The sequence below is a fragment of the Sander lucioperca genome, chromosome 2, assembly GCF_008315115.2.
Source record: "Sander lucioperca isolate FBNREF2018 chromosome 2, SLUC_FBN_1.2, whole genome shotgun sequence".
In the NCBI taxonomy this organism is placed as follows: Eukaryota; Metazoa; Chordata; class Actinopteri; order Perciformes; family Percidae; genus Sander; species Sander lucioperca.
This window is the reverse complement of record NC_050174.1, coordinates 39,565,748-39,587,021: the sequence shown is the minus strand read 5'-3', so window position 1 is coordinate 39,587,021 and position 21,274 is coordinate 39,565,748. Positions and strand designations below refer to the sequence as shown.

The 21,274-nt window shown below is 39.3% G+C and overlaps 2 protein-coding genes across 3 annotated transcripts in view; one reads left to right on the top strand and one right to left on the bottom strand.

Annotated features, from left to right (window-relative positions):
* The window catches only part of prkg2 (protein kinase cGMP-dependent 2), a 38,138-nt gene extending 30,572 nt beyond the window's left edge, over positions 1 to 7,566 (top strand). For both annotated transcript variants that reach the window (XM_031305450.2, XM_031305451.2), the window contains 5 exons: positions 1,837 to 2,000; positions 2,223 to 2,345; positions 2,769 to 2,831; positions 3,380 to 3,446; positions 4,359 to 7,566. In XM_031305450.2, the coding sequence (XP_031161310.1) occupies positions 1,837 to 2,000; positions 2,223 to 2,345; positions 2,769 to 2,831; positions 3,380 to 3,446; positions 4,359 to 4,454 (513 nt within the window). In that variant the 3' untranslated portion in view covers positions 4,455 to 7,566. The remainder of the gene's footprint in view (positions 1 to 1,836; positions 2,001 to 2,222; positions 2,346 to 2,768; positions 2,832 to 3,379; positions 3,447 to 4,358) is intronic.
* Positions 7,567 to 7,706: 140 nt separating this feature from the next.
* bmp3 (bone morphogenetic protein 3) lies at positions 7,707 to 16,135 on the bottom strand. Its single transcript, XM_031305452.2, has 3 exons — positions 15,410 to 16,135; positions 13,199 to 14,124; positions 7,707 to 10,760 (listed from the first exon to the last, which is right to left on the bottom strand). Exons 1-3 carry the CDS (start codon positions 15,684 to 15,686, stop codon positions 10,569 to 10,571), a joined length of 1,395 nt encoding a protein of 464 aa, XP_031161312.1. The 5' UTR covers positions 15,687 to 16,135; the 3' UTR covers positions 7,707 to 10,568.
* Positions 16,136 to 21,274: the final 5,139 nt, after the last annotated feature.

The following is a 21,274-nucleotide window of genomic DNA, read 5'->3' as shown; positions in this document are numbered from 1 at the left end:
TGTCTTGAAAACATGAAAAAACTGCAACCACAGCTGGCAGGATGTTTCTCTCAAATTGTTCTTAGATCCTCATTGTAAAGAGTTTGGGTAACACTTTCTATGAAGCCTGTCTCTATAATGCATTATAAACACAGTTATAATGTCTTGTAATCTGCTTAAGTATAGTTATAAGCATTTATGAATAATCATAATGCTTTATAACTATAATCATAAAGCATTTTTATAATGATTTATATAATGCATTATAAACACAGTTATGAGTTTATAATCTCCTTATAACTAAATTTATTGAGCGTTATAAGCAGATTATAAACTCATCATTAACTCTGTTTAACTCTGTTTAACTCTCTACATGGTTTGATCCTCTGTGATGACAAGTTTGTAGTAGTTCTGAGTAGTCAAGTCTAGTCACAAATTTGCGTTGTGCAATTGGTTGACAATTACAGAAGTCTACAGCTTCAGTGTCACAAAGCTCAACAGTTCTTTCTAGCTTTTTTGTATATCATTGCTTGTCTTTATTAACTTCACACTGACTGTAGTATTTGTTGTAGTAATATGTAATGATAAAGATAAAACTATGTACTCATCAGAGGTTTCATGAGATCTAATGAAAGCCAGTAAGTACCTCAGTGTTACTCAATAAAATCACAGGCCTCAAAGTCAAAGTCAGTGGCCATTTTTAAATGTATTAAAGTTACTACAAGGAGTTTTTAACTAGTTATGAAACCGTCCTAAATTCAATATGGATGCCTGTATACGACCTACATCAGCAAACAAGACCATCAGCGAGAATATTGGCTATTCTTATATAGTTATTTGTAATACCAATGGGTCCGATTCCCCGCGAAATCAGACACACTGATTTATGGCATGCAGCTTCAACAGAAACTCCTTCAGCTCAGACTCCACCTGGAGCTCAGATTCCTGGCCGTATTGCTGGGCCCGCTGGAGAACCAGAACCAGGACTGAGTGGGGTAGACTATCAGACCCTACTGCAGTAAAATGAGAGGTTTTTTAAAGGTAGTCTGGCAGCTGCAGATCTTTACAACCAACGCATTCTCATGAACAGGTTCGTAGGATATCGTACGAAAAGTTATGCACACTCAAACGTATGATATACGAAAACTAGGAGACAGATGGCTGGTCACGTGACATGGGCTACAGAGCTCCGTGCTACAGAGCCATGTTGCTAGCTGTTTAAGCCGCTACAGAGCTTCGAGACGCGGCTACAGACCTCCGTCACAGCTCGTCGTATCAGCGGCAGTTAGTAGATGTGTTTAGTCGCTACAGAGCTCTGCGACACCGACTGCGGTGCTCTGTATGGTGCGCCGCATGGTGCTCCATCAGGTCAACGATAGTTGGTGGTTCAGTTACCTGAGAATAGGTGACTGTTCACCGGGTACAGAGCACCGTGAGCTGAGATTACGGTTACGTTTAGGCAAGAAAAAGTGAGTTATGCGGTGACGAAAGTTAAGTTTTTAGCACCGAAATGACTAGTTAAGTTTAGGAAAAAGATCGTGGTTTGTATTAAAACACTCCCAAGGAACACGCATTTCTTGGGTGAAAGTCATTTGTTTTCCCCAGGAAGCAAACTCGGCATACGAATTACAGTGCTGATCTTTTCGTAGCTTTTCGAACGTATGGTTTATGAGAACAGGCTGTTACGACAAAAGGTAGCGGTGCTCTTGGAAACACTACTGCTTTTGTCCACAGGGGCCGTCAAAATCAACACAAAATTAAAGTTCCTTGTAGTAACATTAAGGTATTTTTATGGGAATGGTCTAAAAATTCCCCCATGGACTTTTTAGAGTTAAGTGTTCAACTCTGCCATCCCAGGTTGACTTTGGTTTTGCCAAGAAGATCAGATGCGGCCAAAAGACCTGGACCTTCTGCGGGACACCGGAGTACGTGGCCCCTGAGATCATCCTCAACAAAGGCCACAACTTCAGTGTAGACTTCTGGGCTCTGGGCATCCTGGTGTTTGAGCTCCTTACTGGCAGGTCAGTCGTCTGTGCATCCTGTCTGCAGCAAGGCTTTATTTGAGTAAAGTACCTCATAATGATCCTTCCTCTGTTTATCACTTCAATCTCCTTCCTGATTTGCAGTAATTGTTGTTTGCTGACTTGATCAGAGTGCTGCTGAAAAGCTTCGCTCCAACAGACCTCAGCTAAATCAAAGAGGCTAAATCTCTGCCTTTCCCCCACCCCCCCTCCACTCAACAGTCCTCCGTTCTCAGGGAGTGACCAGATGATGACGTACACTTTCATCTTGAAAGGAATCGAGAAGATGGACTTCCCCAAGAAGGTCACAAAGAGACCCGAGGACCTCATACGCAAGCTGTGCAGGTACAAGATCACATGGGCAACATTCAAAAGTAAATCTAATAAATCCTCCAATCCACCACTTCAACTACTTTTACTGAGCCACCAAATTTCACAGAACAGAATTTGATGATGGCTGAACTGACATGTAGAGAAGACAAACTTTAGGATAGCGATCCAGACCTGCTTTAGTCCAGGTACCTGAGATGGGAAAGGATTCTGAACCATGTAATCCAGTCAAAATTTGCCTTTGAGCCTTAAATTCAATTAAAAGCCTAAATTAAGAGGCGGCAGTGCCTTTAAATGTCTAAGCACTTGGAGTTTACCTGGACAACAAAATGGCAATCAATAATAAATATAAATGTCCAGTATTTGAACAAAGCAAGCAAGATAATAGAAAAAGAAACTCAAAGTTTATTTGGATCTACACCCCCATCTACTTTACAGGCGGAATCCCTCAGAGCGACTGGGAAACCTCAAAAATGGAATAACTGATATCAAGAAGCACAGGTAAGTAGGGACTGACTCATTGTGTTGCTGATCTCAGTGGGAAGATTAGCCGAGCTATTAGCACTGATTGAACATTATGAATGTGGGCCAGTGGTTTATGACCACAGCAATTAGATAATCACTGAACACACTGTACAAGAACAGTAGGATGTAAGCATATTCAAAGGCTTATTACATTATTGGACTTCACACAGTCTTTCTTCACTTAACTTGCTTTTTTGAGTGAATATGAAGGCTGAGAGAGAGAGAGAGAGAGATACAGGAAGGTATACAGTAAGGTCATAAAGTAAAGTATGTTATTTTAAGGCCTTTGAACTGATAAAGGCTCTTACTCTTCAGACTGGGCCTCTTTTAGCCAAGCATATTACCAGGAATAAGGGGTCATGTTCAAGGCTCCTCTGTAACACTGTAACATCCGAGGGGAAATTGGTCAGGGAAAGTAGTGGTGTCAACTTTTGATTTAAAAAATGTGTCTCTTCTGTGTTTGTACTGGCAGAGTCAGATTTACTTACAAACATGTTTTTATGTGCTCCATAATGTGTCTGAAGGTGGTTTAACGGCTTCAACTGGGAGGGACTGAAGGCGAGGACTTTACCATCTCCACTGAAAAGAGAAGTAAGTTTATGTTTATTTGTTTCACAGACATAAAATACAAATTCTATTGAAGAAATACAAAATACATGTGAGGGTGTGGTAGAAACCTGTAATGGCTTATATAAAAACCACACCCTAAGGACATACCAAGTGTAGACATACTAATCAAAAATACATTTCCAGTATAGATATTAATCCAAAGTTGTCTTTGCAAAGTTCTAATACAAACCAGTCCAAGAAGAAACTTTATTTGCAAAAATGGCAAATGTTACAGTGAAAAAAAACGTCACTATACTATGTGTACGGTATGTAAATTTAAAGCCATTAAATACTGTGATTTTATTTTATTTTATTAGGATCCCCATTAGCTGATGCAGTACATCAGCTACTCTTCCTGGGGTCCACACAAAACATGACAACAGATAAGACGTTTTCAGACAAAACAACCACATGAAATAAAAATAAGAATAGAATAACTAACAAAATTCTTTCTCCCAAACATAACTATACATTTTCCTCTTCATATACTCTTGTATATATTACAAGAGTGATTAAATTATTTTATTGAGCTTTTTAGTTTGCATTATTGTGTCTTTGATCAGGCAGCTATACAACTTTACCTGTTTTTTCTTGTTCACATTTTATTGGGTTTACAATAAACACGTGGAAGAGAAGTGGAAAAAAATTAATTCCTTCTTTGATTCATTGTAGTGCTCCTTAAGGCTTCTCAGAGGAGGATATCAGTTGAACATAAACTACCTTATTATATCGAGAATGAGCACCAGCACAACAATTGACCTTCATTTTTTTTTTATTTAGGTGCTCCAGCAATGGTGTTCCACTACTGTTGGATTCCAAAACTGTTAGTAATTCAGAAGGCAACTTAAGAATTATATCTCTCACCCTTTCCTCCTTTATTGTCTTCTCTTCCAGCTTACAGGACCGACAGATCACAGCTATTTTGACAGCTACCCTCCAGATGAGGACAGTCCTCCTGAAGAGCTGTCTGGTTGGGATATGGACTTTTGAGACCTATTGCTCCATCTTTCCATTGTTGTCTTTTCTTTGCACACCATAACCAAAGCTTGAGGGGCAAAGGCCACCTTACATCAACTCGGGGCAACATGGTGGAGGACCTCAGGTTCTGGGCAACAGTAGCTGCAGTTAGCGGGTTACTTGCTGAACTAAAGATCGGCCGTCTCAACACAAATGAACAGTTATAGGCATATTTTCCTTTGAGTTTGACTGTGAAACAGTTTGTAATGTAACAATCACTGTCCTTTTGGTTAGTATATCTGACTGGCACTCAAGCTAATCTAGTACAATGTAGCGCTAATAGTGAACAGTAGTAGCGGCATGTTAGCATAGCAAGCTAGAATCTGTAATACTGAAAAGCTACTGAGGTTCTCCACAATCTGCTGCTACTGCATGTTGCAGTGGATAAACACTCACCTAAACCGAAAACAAAGCTGGCAGTGTTTGTGGGTGGGAAGCCATTGAGGAATCAAGTCCTTGGATGGTTGGGGAAATTGCGCAAAACAAAATAGGCAATAGGCATAGATTAAAAAACTAAATGTATTCGTTACTTTGGAGTTGGGTAATGAGAATCAGCTCTGTTTTGTAACCAGTTCAAACATTCTAGCAACCTAGAATTCATGAAGGAACATGCTTTTTCATTCAGCTATTTGGATCCCAACAATAACATTTCAATGGCAAAGTTTGGCCTCAATGCGCTTCAGTGTACAGTTCCAGTTAAGGCTCATGTACAGTGTTTACAAAATGGCGAACCGGAACTAGCACTAAAAAGTGTTGCACAAAAGAAAACAGTGGGAACAAGTAAAAAGGCCAATGTTATACAAGTTAAATCACTGATGAGAGAGTAGTAACGTTAACAACATTTTCACCACATACTGTACCAACATTTGATGTTTTGTTATCTTTGCTGAAGTTTCTAAGTTGGTAGAGTAATTGATTACAGCTTTAGCTTTTCTAAGCTTCATCTCCTACTGCTTTGGAGGGAGTAAGTCTTGAAAAAGACCAGTGTCCTGTGTCACAGTATTAATGTTTTTACGGTCCTTAATCAATCTACAGCCATATAATAATCTTTCACGGATACCTAAAAAATATAGTTTTCAGACACTTTTCTCTAGGCCCTCATGATGGTTCCAGATGTGGCTGGCGGGGAAATTTGTGATACAGCTGCAAAGTCTTTATTTCTTACAGCTGACAGAATTTGTGATTACATTGGCAGTTTTTTTACGACTGTTGAGGAATGGAGGTGTGTGGTGAGGAGATCATGTGTGGAGATGACACTGTAACTTGAGAACAAACTCGGGAGAAGAGATTCTACTTAACTGCTTAGACGGCATCGAACCACAACGCAGTACTGTCCCTGTGTTCTTTGTGCCAACAGTGGTATCCTCACAGTCCCTCCACTGCCCAAACTAGACACACATAAAAACATGAACACCTTCCACACTTAAGCTCTAGAGTGTGAGCATCACGCAGCAGGGTGCCTGACCTGAAGAAATATTTACCTTTTTGAAGCTGAGTCAACTCTGCGGTCCCCAGCTTCTCAAGAAGAAGGGCAGTTCTGCTCGGTCTGAGGCGTTGATAATGTGATGAGGAGCAGCAAAGAGGCCAAACTGAGCAGAAAACCATCAGGGTTTACCTTGGGGGGTTTTCAGGAACTTAGGGTTAAAAATATATGTATTTTCCATTTTCAAACACTTGAGGTTTACAGTAAATCGACTATGTACCATGTGTCTATGTATAACCTGAATACTGTAAAGCACAAGCATAAAAAATACACAATTTATACAATCCAAGCTACATGTTCCTTTATGGAAACCTTAAAAACTGGGTGAGTGAATCTTGTAAATATCACATATATATGTATACATTGACTGGTGAATGTGTGTGTACAGTATGTACAGTGTGTGATGTTGTCGGTGTATGGAAGCATCTGAAATTCCTGGAAAAGCTGTGGCCTTAAGATAATGACTACTGATTGCAGGATACAGCTGTGTTTGTTAATTATTGTTTTTTTTAATTTGACATTTTGTAATTGAATGAAATAGTTTTCTTAAATTGGTCAATTGAAATTTTATTTTATGCCACAATAGATTATTATTAATTATTTTATTTTCTTACCAATATGTGCAGACCTTTTTTTAGTGGGGACATTTTGACTTGCCAAACACAGAGGTATGTAAAGACATTAGTGATAGCTGCATTTCATTTTGTTCAGTGCCAGGCCTGATAATCAAACTAAGTTCATGTTTGCCAATTTCTGTTGGCAAGTTATGTTTTGTTTTGCTGTAACCAAACAGTAGCGAGTGTTCAAAAAGTTCAAAACAAAAACAAAAAAAAAACCTTAAAATTTAAGATTTTAAGACATTACTTTTCCCATTAGATTTACAACCTGTCTAGCTGCGTCAATTTCACCCACACTTTTCACTTTTTGTGACCATTATTTGCTGCTATTTTTCATGAATGTAGTTACATTGCTGTCTAGCTGTAAAAAATGATAAAAGGCCTGTACTTGAACTGCTAAAGAAATCAGGGATTTGGGCAGCAATTCAGAGGTCTGCAAGGCTAGCCACAACCCTGTTTTTAAGCATGCTGGCTTACAGGACCCTTAAATAAAACAATTTATAATGTCATCACACTTGCTTTACTGCAATGACAAGTCAAATGTCTGCCACTAGAATGACCTGTTGTTCAATTTGTGCGGATTCATGACTGAACTGTACCTCAAAATAAAGTTTTACAAAAACAGAAATGTAACCAAACTGTAACAACGGCAACATGTATTTAGACCTCATGTTTACTGAACATTGTTAGTGCTAAAAGATATCAAATATCGAAGCCTATATTAAGGCAAGGGGATAAAACATAAAAAAGTGTATCTACTGTACATGATTTCAAAAGAATGAAAACACCCAATTTTTTTTTGCACACAATTTTGGCTGTTGCAACACATTACACTGTACTATCTACAACTGCCTAAGTCAAGACAAATCCTACAAATACTGTACGTGTATATAAAATGTAAATATTGACGTTTTTGGGCACTATATTAAAGTTAAAGGCAAACAGTTATACTGTAAATAAAGATATGCTTCTAAGTTTTGCTATTGAATTTCAGAAATATTCATCTGTTTTGCAGAATTGTACCAAGGGAGAGATAAAGGAAATACATTTTGCTTTGTGTGTTGTTTTTTTGCCACTACCCTTCGAAACCTTCAGGTTTAGAACCAAAAACATCTTTAATAGATCTGAGTCTTGCATACTTTTATTCATTTCTTTGAATGCTTTGTAAGGTAGGTCAGAGCTCAGAGGTGGTGGTGGGGCGGGGGCTTTAGTAGTGACAAATGTCCATCACAGATATAAAGACCATCGACATGTCAGGGTTTTGGTCCCCCTTTCCCAGACCACACCTGTACAAGATATGCAACATACAGAAAATAAATAGATGCATGTTAAAGGTCATTTCCATATACAAATATATTTTATGAAGCTTATTGTACAAGCATTTCTTTTTTTACCTACAGCATAACATTTACAAAATAGGATTGAACAGTGAAGAGGAGTAAGCTCTTATAAACTGCTGATATACTGTACTGTATCCAAGTCTCTTTGATTTTTGCACTCCAAAAGACATCAGTGAAGTTTAGAAGTCTCGAGTCTCGAATGCAAGGAAAGGCCCCAAAAATAACTTGTCAGCAGTCGTCATGTCTGCAATGTTGTACTGGCACAACCAGAGGTAGCCACTCCATTCTACAGCATGCACTGATACAATCTGTATTGGCACAAGATGAGGAAGCACAAACTGGAAAAAGGTGTCAGTACAAAATATATAAAGTTAAAAAAAATCTGCCCTTAGCTATTGACACAAAACAAATGTCTCTGAAATATCAAAATAGTGAATTATTTGAAATACATTTTAGAGTAAATTCTCCATACTTATAAAAAGAAAATACACTATGTTCACTCACTGTAGACTATTTTGTACCATTAAAAAAACTATTCCCAGCTGCTTGCTTTGACTTCATTGCAAACTGAACAGACCCCTCTGAACAGGCGATGAATCAAATCAAACCTTTTTGAAAAGCAGAAATCCACCCATTTCAAAAGGCACTTCTATCTCAAAGCGACATTAGAATGTCATCAACATATGGTGAGCTATATACAAAAACAATGTACAAGTGTATAGAAAAAAGGTTTGCTGCTATATTTTCAGTCTATTTGATCTGAATAAATATTTAGTTTTTTGAACTCTGACAATAATAAACAACCCAAGGCAACGTTACGACATGTTAACTGCTCTTCCAGGTGTGCCTGTTGTTCAATGTTGACCTGATGCAAAGTAATAATGATTTATGTAAAATCTTCTCTATACAGTAATATTAAAGGCTTATGTGACCCAGAAAAACAGACCAGATCTCCCTGACCATTCAATATATTATATGTAGTGCTCACCATTTTTGTTTTTTATTTTAAATGGGTGATGAGAAAATCTGGGTGAAAACTGGGTAATAAAATCCCAGAAGCACAATTTTAAATTACTTTGAGGAACTCGCGCATAATGCACTGCTCATTTTATTTTCTAGGGTTGCCACCAGAGGACCCCGTTTACTGTCAACTATAGTTCCCAGTTTTTTCTTGGAGATGAAAACACAATAGTGTTTTCGATCCATCTCAACCTTTAAACGAAATCCAGGTATTTTTTCAAAGAAAATTGGCAAAAAAACAAAAATGATGAGCCTTTAGGATATGTAAACCAAAACTGATTCCAGACCAGCTGTGTATATTAACTTGATAATGATGTTTTTGATATCTTAGTTGATTAAAACAGATTTCTAGAAGCATCTGGTAGTTTATAATAGTTTTTCTTAATACATGTCATTCTATGCTGTAAATACGATACATACTTTTAAACAGAATGTAATGGCAACATGTTCTGAACTTCAACAATGCCAAAAACAAATAGGTTCAGCCTGATATCAGTCCATTGAAACCATTAGTATTAAACTTGTATGCCTGCCACGACTTATTAGATTTCTTTCTGAGCTTATCAGGTCCAACAAGGCTTTCAAAATTCCACACATCAATTGGCTTTTAGAGTCCTGTGGTTTTACACTTGTCAGAAACACATGCTGATAGTTCTTATTCAATGTAGTCCTTTCTCCTTTTGATATGCTGTATTGCTTTATCTTTCCAAATCAAATCTGAAGTTTACTTGCAAATCATCTTCTTGGTGAAACAATGGTATTTTGGGTCTCCTCCAAAACTTCCCATTCCAACTGTTAATGAAGACCACAAATAAAAGTAGCTTACACTTCCTCATATAATAAACTCTTAAAATGTGGGTTTTGTACTGTACAACAACGGAGCAGTGATCTAAACACAAATATGTACGGCTATCTACTGTACCGTCTACGTCACAATTCTGGCTTTGGAATCTAATATATCTCTCTATAGCAGCCAAGCCAATAATTATACAATAACTTCTCATATAATGAATAACACAGTGATAGTACAGTACAGACATAAATACATACAAATAGTAACAAAAACCATGCAAGTGCGAGCATAGGTGACTTGGTGGTAATGACAAAAGACAACTTCAAGCTATGAAGGTGAGAAAGATGAGAATGCCCCCCCCTCCCTCCCTCAGAGGCATCAGTTCAAACTGAGATCATTTATCCTGAAAAGTGATTTTTCCTTCAATTCTTGTCTCTCTTATGCCTCGATCAGTATTTGTATATCTTGATAGTGAGTTTATGATTCATAGTCACCCTGCTCTCGCCCAACATAACTGAGCAGCGGTGATTAAGACATAAAGATAAACAGTGGTGGTGAAATCGGAGCATGGAGATTGGACTTTCCATTCCAGTTATCTTTCACGAGTGTGATTCACACGATCCATTCCTTCCCATGACCAGTCTCCTCTTCACCTGGAACAACAGGCTGTACTCTCCTCCAGTGCAAAAGGGAAGTTGTGTTCAATGGGTGTTTGTGAGTGAAAGAGTGTAAGACTTAAGGGACAGGAGGAGAGAGTTTTGGCTGCATGTGTTGATTTTTTTTTTTTCTCTGTATGACATGAGTTTTTTGTGAACAGGCATTGAAGGAAAACATCTATCTACAGGCACAAGAATCTACAGTCATATTGGGGTAGACTTTCAGCACCACATTCTTGTCCTCGTCAAAGAAGAGGATGCTGAGGGAAGACATCTTCTCTGGGACACAGCACGGCTCGGGGATGCCAGGGACGACGCCCACCGCCCGCACTATGCTCTGGATGGTGGCATGGTTAGAGGGCTTCAGAGCCTATAAAGCAAAGGGACAAAAAGGATTAAAAAGGATTTAATGTATCCAGAGAAGAATATGCTTCAAACATTTTGTATTGCAAAAATCCATTATCAAAACAAATCACTGTTAAAGCAAACGTTTTCTTGGATAGTATTCGGTGATGCACTTTAATTTCTGATCACTTTGTAAAATAATGTGGTTGTTTTGCATATTGTTACACAATTTTCTTTTTAGATGCACTTCAAGGAAACATTTTTAACAACATGGGTTTTGTTAAATGACAATCATGGAAATCAACATTAATAAAAGGTGTTTAACAGGGATTAAGAAGTTTAACAGGGAAAAAACACAAGCAGACAGACATAAAGACATTCTTCTTCTTTTTTTTACCACATATACCAAACGTATTTGGAACAGAAGAAGAAAGTTAATGGTTTAATTATTAGCCAAATGTCCATTGTTAACATCCATCACAGTTAACATACTGTTAAATTAAGAACTACGACTAACTTGCGATAGTTGTGCATGCATAGTTTTGTGAGGGATTGTTACTGACATATTAGGTCCAAAACAGTGATTCAGATAATCTTGATACACTGTTGGCATTTTTCCAACCTGTCTGATCATCTAACTGCTCATTTCGTGTACCATCTGACTTTGCTGTAGTGGTATTACAACCAAATCTATTAAAATAGGGCCACATTTGTAATATACAGGAATTTTCTATTAAGAGTCCAGGAGAGCATCTTTTACATAGCTCTTTGTGAGCTATTTATTACAACATTTATCCTTTAGATCATATAGGAACCACCATTCATAGCGAATTTGTCAAGTTAGCATATCTACTATATAATGCACAATTAAAAGAATATTGTTCAGTGCATCCAACAAGCAGCTGCAGGTAGACCACAATCAGAGGGCCTGAGTGCTAGCTCAGTTCACACACCTGATCAGCTGCTTCATGTCTTGGCAGGATCCAGTATGTGACAGGGCACCTTTTAATAGTAGCTATTTAGCAGCTTTTAAAGCTCTAGCCTGACAAAGGAGACACAGCATCACAGGCAGCAAACCTACAGGAGAGGGAGGAGGTTGCCTTAGGCCCTACTTCTGGGACTAATTACGTCTGACTACAAAGGCCGGCGACTCCGAGGTAATGAATTAAGTGAATGGATCTCGTGCATTCCGGCCATATTTAAAATACCTGTGATGTTATCTTGTCACCGGGGCCGCAAGCTACGAGGGGAGGTGATGTTTAAAAATTAGTTGAAGTACAAGTTTCTTTATTTCTCTTACTTCTGTGCATGTTCTTTCAAATGCAACTGAAGAGAAACCTTTAGAAATGGCATAAAACTGAGTTGCTTCCTTAAAGGTTCTTGTTCGTTTTCCTTCACCATGGTTATAAAGTTTTATTGATTTTCAATGTCGAGGTCAGCCACCTGCTCCTCAGGAAGTTGTACATCTGAGCATTTCATTTTTTTGTTACAAAGCCATTTGGATTACATAATCTGTAGTTTGACCACTTTTACTACATGTTTAGTAAAATAGGACTTCCCTCTGGACTGACCTTTTTTGTTAAATTATATAAATTAAGCTCTGATGCATATCATCAAAGACTTAATGACCTTAATGCCTTAAATATAGAAGATAAAAGCATGAGCTACAACTGTAACTAGTTTATCCTGGCAGTTGAAGATGAAAGCAGATGGCATACATTTCCGTTATTTGACATTATCATTTATAATAGAAGACAGATATGCTCCAGGGACTGATATTAATGTTATCCAAATGAACATTATACAGAGCAGTAACAGCAACAGTAAATGAGGAACTGAAAGCTTAATGGCTAGATGTACTGATAGCTCAAGCCTGTTCTACTCACATAATATTTACCATACTGGCTGAAAAAATGTCAGTGTTTAAATGTTAAACATACTGACTGATGTTTGTAGTCTGTTGTACTGTATGTTGAGTTCTGGTGTAATATCATGTATGTTAGTGCATCAGTTGTTGATATATAAATATACTTGGTGACAAAACAGATTAAGAAGCTGCCAAAAAAAACTGAAGGTTTTGAAACTGAGGCTCAAATTTAACTAAAAACATAAGTGGCCTACAATTTACAATCTATTGGCAGAGAAGAAACAAAACCTGGTTACTGGAAGTGTTGGAAGCATGACCCAGTAGAGCAGTGGTTCCCAACCCTTTTGACTTGTGACCCCTAGAAGCAAAGCAATGTCTAATTGTAACTCATTGTCACAAGTTACATATGTCTATGGGCCTAATTTCTCCTGTTTTATTTGAATTACGTTTAGAGACCCAAAAAGTAAAAAAATATTCCAGTAATTCCAAAGAAAAGAAACCCCAATATTGGTGAACATCTGGGGTACTTCATCTGCTTTCCCATTACTGACCCTCAGGTTGGCATCCATTTCAGAAGTGCACTACAAAAGTCTCACCTTTGGCATGGGGAATTGGCAGGACCCTGAGCAGTAGTAAGCATCAAACGACTTGGGTGATATAATCCATTCACTCCATCCAATGTCAGCAAAGTCCACTTTCAGGTATCTCCGAGCGCAGTTCCTGGGCTCGTTCCACTGCTTCTTTCGCGCCTTTTTGATCGTCTGCTCATCAAACTGCAGCAGGGGCATCTTGTGCCGCTGATTCTTGCGTGTCTTTTTACGTGGCCGACGGGGCTGCTTGTTTTCAAAAGGTTCATATGGACTCGTCTCATCCCACCCGGTGGTCTTGTACGGATACTCGTGCCCGGGAAGTTCGTTGTTTTGCAATGGGAGCAGAACGTTCACCGATCGCTTGTGTCTGGGCTGCGGCTGTTCTTGTTCAGTGTTGTTTCGCTCACGCAGTCCCAGTTTTTGGAAGCTGTGTGAAACGGAGCCTTCCCCTCCCACTGAGTGGTGTCTCTGGAGGGTGGCTACCACACTTTCAGGCTCTGAAATGGCAGAGTCATTGGCGTAGACCAGGATGTAGGGTGAGCGGTCAGACAGGAGCTTCTTCCATTGCTGGGGCCCTTGGGAGGCCACATCGATCCCAATAAGCAGCTCGTCGTGGTGTTTGGCCTGGTTGACCACACGAGTAATGTCCTTCCACTGCCAAGATATGAAGTCCCTGTAGAGGGTCGACACATTGATCTGAAAGTGTCCTAGAGTCCTTATCTTGTTATCTACAGAGGCAAAACTCCAGATGACCATGTGGATGTGGTTGTGCCTCCGGGGGCCGTGGCGTGCACAGCTTTTGGACCTGGAGCAGCCCTGGGTGCTGTTCTGAAGGTCTCCAATGTAATAATGAAGAGTGGCAGACAGAACGTCTTCTGACTTGGTGAGTGAGGTGAGGTTGAAAATCTGCAGCTGCTTCTTGTTTATCGTACCTGTATATATAATAAATAATATTATTTGCACAATGCACCACAGTTGTACAGGACATCACAAACTAACCAACCTTCCTGTATTAATTAACAATAACGATCAGAATAATTTTTGTATAAACGTATTCACTTAATCCTGATCCAACATTTTCTCAGCCATGCAGATAGCCTAATGCTGGTTTTATTTGCCAAGGTTTTGAAATATCTGAAGTTTTCTGCCTTCATCCCAATACTCCGGATAATCCACAAAACACACTTATCATATCTAAAATGCTCCCTTTCTTTGAAGGATAGTAGTTTCACTGAAAACCTTCCACCGTGAGGTCTGTGGATCATCCAGAGTAACCAGGACAGTGTTTATGGAAAAAGATGTTGCTGTTGCCTTTTTAAAATATGATATTGCAATGATTTAAGTTACACAAGCATAATTCCAGAAAGCAGAAATCTCAAAATATCTCAAAACCCAGGCAAATAAAACCTCAAACTATCTGCATGGCTAGATACCACAGGGGGTAAGAACATGTTTGTAATTTGGGTGAACTGACCCTTTATATGCTATGACACACAGCACCCAGACGATAGGAGGCAGTATAATCTAACAAACTTTAACCGTAAATTGAAAAAGGTCGTTTTTAATAGTGGACACGTCGAAGTGATAATAACACAGCGCAGCCTGTAAGTAATTTAGAGCTTATAAGATTAAAGTTACTGGAAGAGTTCCCTGAGAAAACAATAAAAGCCCCATGCAGAAGCTCACTGCAGTGAAAACTCTTCAATTCTGCCCCAATGCAGGCAGGCTGGGCAGCTGCCAGATGCTGGCTCGAGAGAATATCTATCTACACTATCTGACACTGAAATCTAAAGGTGATAAAAAACAAATGTGTCGGGAAACGATTTTGCATGCAGATATCGGATGCGGAATCTCCCTGCGTTCCTGGCGCAGGGCATGGGTAACAGGTTGTTAACATTTCCATGACTGGATCAACAGGTGTATCTTAGTTTCTGCTCAGCACGTGAATGTCAGTTTTCACCTTTCTTTACAGTTTTATTAACAAAATCAGGATAATAAACATTTTGCTCCTGAAATGCGTGCTATTTTTTTAATATGCCTAAATTGCGCACACATTCTGTAGCTCGGTACACTTTGTTCGGATAATTCTAATTGAGCGGGTCAGGACACGTTACCGAATCCAGTTTACTTTTACGAAAACGTAAGGCTTGCATTTATGTCCTCTCTTGACTGGCAGAACTCAGTGTTGTTAACATGCGTAAAACTTTGGACACCTACCCCAGTGCGCTTTGAAACTGCGGACAGTGTTGCCGTCCTTGAATGGAAATCCAGCCCGGTTGTACTTCGCGTAAAGCATCTGCATGTGTTCCGTCATTGTATCCTGTAAAAGCAGATCCTGGTCGTCTTTAGTAGGGTGCTTTTTATCCTCAGAATGCGTAAAATCCACCTTTCGTCTCTCGGGGAAACTGTCTGTTTTCAGCATCGCGCAGTATCCAACGCACATATAACTCCATCCGTAAAGCAGTACGACCACAAACCGAGAGTATAGAGCCATACTTGAGCCAAAGCGAAGGTAGCAGCAGAAAAAATAATAGTCGTGGAAAACCTAGCACGTTTCCAAAAGCGGTCACTATCTCCAAAAAGACAGACCATCACCTGAGGAGTCCTCTCTTAGAAAATGATACCATCACCTTTGACACCAGTCACAGCAAGAGAGGAAGGTGGGCAAGAAAAAGTAAGAGCGTTATCCAAGTTGTCTCTCTGCTTTTGATAAGTTGCAGTTCTAAACGTGCCACAGTCAGTGAATGATAAATGTTCCGGCGCACAGCAGAAGGTGTAGTGGAACAGATGCGGGAGAACTAAGCCGCTTAAACAGCGACGCTCTTGGTTTTGTATCCGAGCTCTGAGCTGAGTCAACCGTCCCCCCGTCTCAGCTTTCATTGAAGGTAAAGCATGTTGTGCTTAGTATTATAGGACTTGTGGGACCAGCTGGGGGTCTCTCTCTCTCTCTCTCTCTCTCTCTCTCTCTCTCTCTCTCTCTCTCTCTCTCTCTCTCTCTCTCTCTCTCTCTCTCTCTCTCTCTCTCTCTCTCTCTCTCTCTCTCTCTCTCTCTCTCTCTCTCTCTCTCTCTCTCTCTCTCTCTCTCCACATTCAGCCTAGGGACAAATCTAATCTTATCAAGAGCTGAAGAGCTTTAAAATATTTTATTAAAGGATATTCCGCCAATTTATTGAACTGATTTTGAATATCTAAACAGCTGCCGCAGAACAGCCCCTCCGTGCGTAATTTCTACTCCACAGAGCTGTGCGTCTGGACCGCGCTGCTGAATGAAGCGGCTTATTGTCGGCATTAAAGGCTCTCTCCCCTATTTAGTTTAGTTCAATAGAGTTAAGCACACACATCCTGTACCATCACGGTCCGATCCGGATGCTGTACTGTGCCTCCCCCGACCCCCTCCTCACCGTCCCCCCAAAACAGCTCATCCAGGCGGGGTTTAAACAGCCAGCCACCCTCCACCCCCCCGCCACTGAGCTTCTCTTTCAGGGGCACTCGGGAGGAAGTGATTAGGGCATTTCCCCGCCCTTGGACATCTGATGGCAATAATATTAGCATGCCATGTCCTTCATAGCAGTCAACACACTGAATGGGTTTACCCCCTTCAACTGTGAGGAGATGGGCAGGAGAGAATTAATTCAAACAACAGCAAAGCGGCAGCAGAGTGCAGTCAGCTGGCTGAAAGGACCTGGCTGGATCAACCCAGAACAATCAATTAATCAATCAATCAATCAATCAATCAATCAATCAATGCATGTTTTCAGACCTATATAGTGCATAAAACAGACATAAAGGACATAAAAATATAAATGAGCCTTGACCATAATTTTGGAAGATACCTACTTAGTTTGTCTAACTCAGACTGCTAAAGCCTTGTATTAGCTTCAAATAAAGTTTGTGATGTATTTTTATACACCAGGAATGTGGATCATGTTCCCCATCACTTACATTGGAATTAATCTCTTAATGACCAGTAACAGGAGGAATGATAACAGCTAGCAAAACCTGTTTCAGTGTTGGCACATGGACACCTGACTTGTTTTAAGACAGATTTGATCCTTTAACAAAAGGCCTATAACATTTTGAAGTGCACGTGCCTGGCGGTTTGGTTTATCCAATGGAGGAACTAATTCAAGTGCTTATCTAAATGACTGCGTTGAAAGAGCCCATCAACACGACCATTATATATTTTTTTGAATGGAGCAAATCACATAAGGACATTGTAATTAGAACATCTATGGAGTTCAAATTGTAGTTGCTGTAGAGAAAGAAATCAGTATCCTTTAGAAATATGCTTATGAATGTGAACACAACCATGCACAGTAGCATAATAGCCTAATTCAAATATGGCTTGTTTATCTTTTTCGTTTTACTGCTGCTGTCAGTACTCTGTTGAAAAAAGAATGTTGTTGAAACAATCTGAGTAAAGTGAAATTCATTCAATCAAACGTGTTGACTAATTTGATTCAGACTTAACGTTGCATCGGCTGAAGAGCAATGTTTCGACAATATTAAAATTACTTAATGTAGCATGTGAATGACAGTAAGTATCAGAGGTTATCCACAGCATAACTACCAAATGTAGCCTACCATGTGTTACACCATTTTTGAAAACTTTTGGTTTCTCTCCTTCGTTCTAAAAAAAATCAGTCCACACAAACACTGTTAAAAAAAATCTCTGTCCAAATGAAAACACAAAAAAACTATTGAAGCGCTGTCAAGAGCATGCCAAACCCAGAGTGATAGAGAAAACAGAGTGGCGACACCCCCAATGGACTCCGTCGTACGCTTTTTGCCGCCTTCTTCTGGGGTATGCAGCCTCGCTTAGTTCCAAAAATCCATTCTACGGCGTTGGACATCATTCATTTCCATTGCTGGCCGTCGAGTAACTTCTGAGGTAAGTTGATTAAATAACTACTTCTTTTTAATTGTCAACTGTCTATATTTTATCAGAGGCCCTTCATGATGCATATACTGATCTTTATTTGTATGTGCACAGCGTAATTATATATATTTTTATCTTGGTAGACGACCGATTGCCTACTAGTTTGTTAGCTCGACTTCGCCAGCTGTGAAGGTATCTCTACACCAACAATTATGAAGTTCAGTAGTGAATCTCTGACAACTTTTATTTAGTTAGTTATTGATGTTGGATTACTAGGATCATTAAGGTTGATTAAGGACGGGTTTTATTTAGGTTTTATCTGCTGAACCTGACGTTGTTAGTTAGTCAGCTGAGTATTGTGTGTCTGATGCTAGTAGAAATAAGGTTGCGTTTGTTTAATTATACCCTGGCAGGAAAATGTCTCGGGCTGCGGAAAGACTCAGACTGATGATCAATCACCTTGATCGATCATCTGCCACGATTGTATCCTTGTGTTCTGCTTGTTTATGTTGGATCATCGGGGGATTCGGGGCTGCACAGTGTGGAACAGGCTAAGTCGTTATCCGACTGCTGCGCACCTAACGGCGGACAGCTCTGGTGGGACAGACCGGGGTCCCGCGGTGTACTGCAGGCCTCCGGGAAAATGAGGAGCAATACAGGGGTCATTTAATGCTAACTATTATTGTTTATTCAAGGTCATCTTGAAAGGGCTGTTGGATTACATGTATGAATCCAAATTATTCTGCACAAAAAAGATCATAAGCCATAATTAGCTTTAAAATGTGTATTACACAGACAGTAGTGTGACTAATTTCTTCCCCAATTTAATTTAAACACTAATTTGGTCTCTGTTAAACATTTGTCTGGTTAACTAAATGTTTCCTCTTTCTTAACGCCAAATTAATTCTTTTTTGTCTCCTTTCCCCACCGTATTCCTTTCTTCTTAACACTTATATACACAATATTCATCCCTGTTCCTTCACTTTGTTCTTGTTTTTCCAGTTAGACACACACACACACACACACACACACACACACACACACACACACACACACACACACACACACACACACACACGTTCTTGTTGTCTCACTCATTGTTTAATAAAAAATACTATTTAATTCATTCATCCAAGCGTAATGAGTTGTTATTCTTTAATATATTTGATACTTTGTCTATGGCTTAGTCTTAAAATGATCATGGTTGTGTGGTCAACTCCTGCCTCATCAGAAGAAGTGGGCTGGACACTAAATGCTGAATGGACTGTTGCTACTCTGCTACTCTGCTTTCTCAATTGCTCTCTGAAGTGAGTGAGTGAATCGAATTACAAGCAAAATCAAAGAAATCCAACAGTCCAGTTACGCAAAAAAGAACATCTTGTATCGTCTTTGATTTCAAAACAGAGATGTAGTAAGGCAAAAGTTAAGGTTAAGCCAGTAGCCTAGTGCTACCCATGCTTGGGGAAGCTTTCCCTCAGATTTAAAAATGTATCTAAGCAATACTTATACATAGCTTTCAGTTGTCACCCTACCACTCCAGATGTAAAACTGACATTTACAAATATGCAATAATGCAATAAAAAGTACTTGGGTATGTGTTTTCATTTATATTTACCATTCAACATCGCAATCACTGCTGTCAGTCCCATAGAAGAACAGGACAGCGCGGCAAACTACTGTATACAGGCTTACGTGAACCACGTAACCACCCTGCTAGCGAGTGTCTCAACTCTTCTCTCTCTATGGCTCTGGCCAAACCAACAGGTGGCAATATAACCCTAACGCTAAAGCCATCAGAAGCCTGAAAAACAAGTTGTTAACGGAAGGCTACCTGTCTGCAATGGCGCATCGATTGCTCCATTGCACATTCTGACACCTCTGTTCCTCAATATAGTGGAAGAGTAACTGTACATTTATGTGTAAACATGCAAAAAGTCCTGTGAGCAAAGATAGATACAGCACTATTTTGGCCATGTCTGCCATTGCACAAAATGTTGCCTAATTTGTGATGCCTCACAAAAGGAGATAACAGTGTACACTTTATCCCTGTCTATATGTCAACACTGAAAACAGAGCTTCAGAAAAAAGTTTTCCAAAACATCTGCTTTCAGTGAATTAAAATGCAGTTAGCGTGTGGACAAAAGGCCAAAACACATAGATATAGCTACGTTTAAAAAAATACCCAGGTACGTGTGGATTAGGCCTTAGTGCAAAATGAAATGGCTGCAGTCATCAAAAGCTTTGGTCAACACTAATTCTTTAGCCATAGTGTCATTATGTTTGCTCAAATTTGTTTTGGAGCTTGTCCATTTTGTTGCCATCCATCTGAGGCTTAAATGTTGTTGGTAATGAAATGTCCAATGCTGCAATGTAACAAAGTACAAATACTTAGTTATATCTGTACTTCGTTATTTATATTATTGGAAACTTTCACTTTCTTTTTTAAGAATAAATTAAATAAATTACTTTTGATACTCAAGTAGAGTAAATATCAGATACTTTAAGACTTTTACTCAAGTACTATTCTAAAAGGTGACTTTAACTTCAAACAAAGTCAGATACTTGTACTTTTACTCAAGTATTGTCAAACACATAAAGACGCAACAGTGTTATAAAAAGAGGCCAAACTACATGAAGAGACATTAAATTAAGGTGAAACCAAGCTTGTTACATAGAGAAGGCTGAATAGTGCCTTGACTATCTAAGGCCCATATTAGTCTGAATCCACCTCTTTACCTCATGTTGTGTATATTAGGTGCAAGTCAGGCCTCAAACTAATAAAACCATGCTTCAGTTAAAACCCCAACAGCTTAAAAGCCCAATAAAAGAAATGAAGAGGGATATAACCATTTAAATTAGACTTTTATATTGTAGATCGTTACTATTTACAGACACATGATCTGCCTGGGTGAGTTCCAGCAACTTGTTGTTTTGAGGTTTGGTCTTCCACAGAGGTACGTCACATAAAAAGTAGCATTTCACTAGTGATTCTTGCTTGTTTGTCAATCCACTGGCATTTTAAGTTTTCACATCTGCTGTTTTGATTGGTAGGTGTTTGGAGCGACTGATGCCACTTTCAGGGAGGGAGAGCAGAGAGGGCTGTTTCATCAACATCACCGTGCCACATGAATGAGCTGTGGCCTGTAAACCTAAACAGCTGTAGATGAGGGTGAAATGTTCATGTGCCACCCGGCCAGTTTGAG

Coding starts and splice junctions, on each gene's coding strand:
- bmp3 (XM_031305452.2), bottom strand. CDS start 15,686: ATGGCTCTATACTCTCGGTTTGTGGTCGTACTGCTTTACGGATGGAGT. Junction 14,125..15,409: donor CAGTTTCAAAGCGCACTGGG/GTAGGTGTCCAA, acceptor TTATATATACAG/GTACGATAAACAAGAAGCAG. Junction 10,761..13,198: donor GCCAATTCCCCATGCCAAAG/GTGAGACTTTTG, acceptor TTTGCTTTATAG/GCTCTGAAGCCCTCTAACCA.